The 4,812-nt window shown below is 38.8% G+C and overlaps 1 protein-coding gene across 1 annotated transcript; it reads left to right on the top strand.

Annotated features, from left to right (window-relative positions):
• Positions 1-385: 385 nt before the first annotated feature.
• LOC146713119 (myelin-oligodendrocyte glycoprotein-like) lies at positions 386-4,294 on the top strand. The gene is made up of 3 exons (XM_085452425.1): positions 386-880; positions 1,777-2,124; positions 2,251-4,294. The coding sequence occupies exons 1-3, from the start codon at positions 808-810 to the stop codon at positions 2,352-2,354; spliced, it is 525 nt and encodes a 174-aa protein (XP_085308551.1). The 5' UTR covers positions 386-807; the 3' UTR covers positions 2,355-4,294.
• The last annotated feature ends 518 nt before the right edge of the window (positions 4,295-4,812 follow it).

Here is a 4,812-nt window from a genome sequence, read left to right as displayed (position 1 = left end):
TTTGCATATTTAAGGAAGGTAAGATGGTGAATACTGAGTTGCTTCTGATGCATCGATCTGAATTCGAGTCTGTGTGAATGTTAGAGAAAGTGCTTGTGTGATGGGGTGTAGTTCTCAGTTAGAGTAAAAAATGTGCAACATAATAAGCAGTTCATTTGACCAAAGGGTGGTACACTTTTGCTGTAAACGTACCAATTCTGTCAAAAGCAGCACATAACTGAGGGATGATTAACGTGGTAACTAAAATAAAGTGTAAGAGCAGCTCTGATGTAATGTGAGTATTTCTTAGTAAGACAGTTCAGAGATATGAGAGGAGCTGAAGGAGAATCAGTATGTGTATGTTTTCACCTTTAAACCTTGAAGCTGTATCTGAAAGGAACTTCGCTTTGGTTCGATAAGAGGGAAATTAACAAAAGTCTTTCCTGTCTTTGCACAGTTTGACATATTTTCACTTCATGTTCTCGTTTATATGAAAACAACTGCCAGAGAAATGGGCGTGTTCTGGGTATTGTCTGCCCACAGACAGTTTAACGGCTGCTCCTGTTTGTTTTCCCCAGACTTCATATGGAGCTCGAGGGTGAAGTTTTAGATGAAAAAAAAAACAGATAAGAGGTACTTTTTTGTGATAATTCAGGCGCAGGAAAATCGAAAGCGTTTATTCAAGATGAGTGGCTGAAAGAGATACATGTTTCACACTCGCTTTGAATTTGAACTAACGCAGTCAAGTTTTAGACCCCGGTCCAGTTATCCACGGATAATATCAGCAGGCGGGATTTTAAACAAAGATCGTCGGACTACAGCGCGGACATGGCTGCAGGAACATGTGCGTGTCTTTGCTCGACTCTGCTGTTTGCTGTCGTCTTTGTGTTCGTGTCTGCAGGTGAGATTTAACTGTTGGAAACCAAACAGCCACCATAAGCAACATAAAGAAGAATAAAGAGTTTCAGAGTGGTTTGCATGTGTACAATATGGTATAATGCAATATCAACACACATAATACAGTAGTAGTTCATTGTTACGGAATGTTTTTGTTTTAAAGTGAATATGTGTTTTAATTGTTCATTAAATAAAGTTTACTTTAAACCCCCCCACTCATCATCAGGGCATGTTTCTGTGGAACCTGCAGGAAGTCAATTAAACATGTAAGCCCTAAACAATAAGAAGACAAAGGTCTGTGGAGTCTTTCCAAAATGTGGTGCTGATATTAAAACATCTCTGAGAAAACCATCAGCTTCCATTTACCACGAGCTCCTTATTCAATCTAAACAGACTAGCTCATGTAGTACTTTTCTACCTGAGCAGTCAAATCACTTCATACATGTCTCAATCAGCAGTGCTTTATGTCATATTTATTCACACTCCTGCTCTACCTCCTGAGCCACAGCCACTCTAATCTACAACTGTCATCAGAGTTTTAGACAATTCAAGCAGCAGGACTTTGACGTTAAACTGAGGTCAAAGTGCCCACAGATGATTAGAATTCAAACATGCCCCCTGATGTCTTGGCAATCAAGAAAAAAAACAGATGTACTTCATATCATTAAGAAAAAATTAACTCAAGTGTCAAAGACAGTAAGCAGCATATCTGAAGTAAGTAATTCCTTTTGTGATTCCACTGAGTGGTAGTGTCCACTAGATACTTCTCAAGTGTGCTGGTTTCTGAGGCTCCTCTTTTGACCCACAGTGTCCTCAACATCAATAAGAAAAAGCTTTTTTTTTTAGTGTCTTTTCTGATCCTTACTCTCTCACTTTGCTCTGTGTTGTTTCCTCTTCCAGACCCGGAAATCGTTACAGTTTTGTCTGGACAGAACGTCATTCTACCATGTCAAGCTCTAAGAGATAAAGGTTCCCTCAGAGCTGTAGCTTGGACCAAACCTGACCTACAAAATAAAAATGTGTATCTGTATCGAGATGGGCGATTTGATCCCGCAGATCAGAATCCATCTTTTAAGAACCGGGTGGATCTGCAGGACAGACAGATGAAGGATGGAGACGTGTCTTTGATTCTGAAGGATGTGATGATTAATGATGCTGGAAAATATGAATGTAGTGTTACCCAGAAAAAAGACCTCAGCCCTTCCACCACGACCATAACTCTTGACCTGAGAGTTATTAATTCTAAAGGTGAGTTATGAGAGTTCAGTGTCAGTGATCAAAGTTGAATCTGCTTCCTGGTTGTTGGATTCTTTTTAGCTCTTCACTCATCACCTACCTGACAGCTGACACCTCACACCTGTTTCTCACCTGCAGGTCGGGCAGTCCTACCAGTAGGACGAGGTGTAAGTGGTTCTTTTGGACTGGCCGTTGGTCTGTATCTTCCTGTTGTGCTTCTTGTTGTTGCTTTTGTTTTGTAGCTACAGAAAATTTAAAGAAAACAGTCAGTGTTCAAACCAACCTCATTTTTTTTGTTAATGAAAACAAGAAAACAAAAATGATCTGAGGTCAGACGAGCGTTAAAGATGGGGAACATTCAGCTGCAGATTTCAAACATCTAAAATTTAAACGCATTTCACATTTCTCTCAAACATCTTTGTAATATCTGATTGCAGCTTTATGACCTACAGTTTGAGTCCATCTTCAGTATTTTAATATGGTTTTCTCAAACCAAGTGAAACTTTATTATATTACTGTATGTTATGCTGTATCAGAATTAGTGATTTTGCTGTAGTAGAGTTTACATTATTTGTAAAATATTATATGTGAAAAAAAAAAAAAAATATATATATATATATATATATATATTAGGGGTGCAACGATACTCGTATCAATATTGAACCGTTCGATACAGTGCTTTTGGTTCGGTACGAATATATATCGAACAGTACAAAATTTTTAATTTATTTTATCAACTTTCCTTCTGACGATGCTGTCTGTGTTGAGAGCTCAGTGGATCTGCGCTCGACAGTGCAGCCTAGTCGGAGTAGTCGAACGCAGATTCACTGAGCGCAGGGCAAGCTAGCAGACAGAAGTTAAGCTCTCCTTGCAACATGACAAATTGAACCTCCCCCACCCTCATTCAGATCTGGCGTTTGGAACTATTTTGGTTTTCATGTGACGTATGACCCTGAAGGTAAGGGCGTCATGGACAAAAGTAAAACAGTATGTTGGATGTGCCACGCAATGCTCAATTACATGGGTGGGAGCTAGTGTGTTAGCGCAGTTAGCTTGTTAACGTGTTGACACCGTCCAGCCCCACGCATGGGGCGATCGGCTGTAACTCATTAACGGAGATTTGCCACGTTATGGCGTTAATGTCATTTTAACGAGATTAACGCTGACAGCACTAGTGGGAACACAACGAATATGACTGCACATTTACGCCAACATCATCCTAGTGCAAAGACAAGTGGAAGCAGACAAAAACAACAAACACGCATGCTACAAACTTTACCCGAGTCATTTAGACAGCCAATAGCACATGATTCTCCTTATGGGGACCTGATATGTTTAATATGCTGCTGAGAATATAGCCCAGAAGAAGCGTATAGTATAGCTTTTAGTTTGGAAAGAGACATTTCTCTGTAATAAACTCTCTTTTCCAAAAGATGAGTGATTCCTCGATTAGATTTGTTTTTTTATTACTTTGTTGTTTCAGCAACATTAAATTTAAAAACTGTACTTCTGAGTTAAAATATATATTTATAATTTTAATAAATGACAAATTAAAAAGGCATGAACATTTTTTTTGTATCAAAAAAATATCGAACCGTGACACCAAAGTATCGAACAGAACCGAACCGTGAATTTTGTGTATCGTTGCACCCCTAATATATATACACACGAGTGTTTATACAACACAACATGTGACAGTAAGAGTTTGGAAAAATGAAAAATCACTGTGGATTATAGAAGGAGATATTATGACAGCCACAGGACTGTTGACCTTGCTTTCCTCGTCGGTTTTGTCTTTTCATCTGTAAAATGTGGGTAAAGTTGCATGTTTGGGAACACCTCATTGGTTTTGATGGGATTGTTGGTTTAGTCAGTTCCCTCCTCACACCAATGACTTAGGCTGTGTGAATATGTAAAAAATGTTATCTGTCTGGACAATAATGTTCAGCTGGATGGACTAGAGGGACTGTTGTCTATTTTTGTTGAAAACTCGTACTGTCCATGTTCCTGATTTGTAACTGGTTTTGAATATGGCTTCTGAATCCGTCCACTTCTTACAGACTGCTGAACACTTTGTTTTTGTGGTAGTTTAGGAACACTGATTGGAATCACAGATCACTTTTAGTCCAGATGATTTGGTTGATTTTGGTTTCACTTTATATTAAATAATCCCTAATCTGCATTACGGTTGTTGTTCTGTTTTGTTTTTGTTTCATGTTTTTACATTTTATATACTTTTGGGTCAAGTAGTAGGCATACACTGATTGTCGGTGTAGAATATTAAATCATGCTGCGTGTTATAGGGAAGTAATTTGGTATTTTGCCTTTTTTGGTGTTGGGTAAAATCAGCAATCTTTTTGTTTGTTTGTTTGTTTGCTTCATTTTTATTTTGATTACCTGATTGGTCTTTGCTTTGGTTGTTGTTGTTGGGTAGATTTGGGAGGGGGTGGGGGCAAATTGTTGCAGGAGTTGTACTCATAGGCACTTTAGTTCAGGCACATAAGCCTGTATCCCACTAGTACCAACTCGACTCGACATAACTCGACTGTGCTTGGTTTTGGCCATTTATAGCTACAACTGAGTACCCATCAAATAACACAACGTCATAATTTCTCTTAAACCAAGTCGAGCCGAGTTGACTAGCTAACAGTGGAAACTAGGTGTTAGGCACTTCGCTTGGCTTCCATCAGTTTCAGATCC

This window comes from Copadichromis virginalis, linkage group LG3 (genome assembly GCF_057382275.1).
Source record: "Copadichromis virginalis isolate Kocher_CV1m ecotype Utaka linkage group LG3, C_Virginalis_male_GT1.1, whole genome shotgun sequence".
Classification (NCBI taxonomy): Eukaryota; Metazoa; Chordata; class Actinopteri; order Cichliformes; family Cichlidae; genus Copadichromis; species Copadichromis virginalis.
The sequence above is the reverse complement of the archived record's forward strand: the minus strand, read 5'-3'. Positions and strand labels throughout refer to the sequence as shown.

Excerpts from the sequence above, each read along its gene's own strand:
- LOC146713119 (XM_085452425.1), top strand. The coding sequence starts at position 808 with ATGGCTGCAGGAACATGTGCGTGTCTTTGCTCGACTCTGCTGTTTGCT. Across the intron at positions 881-1,776 it reads CTTTGTGTTCGTGTCTGCAG|ACCCGGAAATCGTTACAGTT; the intron begins GTGAGATTTAAC and ends TTCCTCTTCCAG. Across the intron at positions 2,125-2,250 it reads GAGAGTTATTAATTCTAAAG|GTCGGGCAGTCCTACCAGTA; the intron begins GTGAGTTATGAG and ends TCTCACCTGCAG.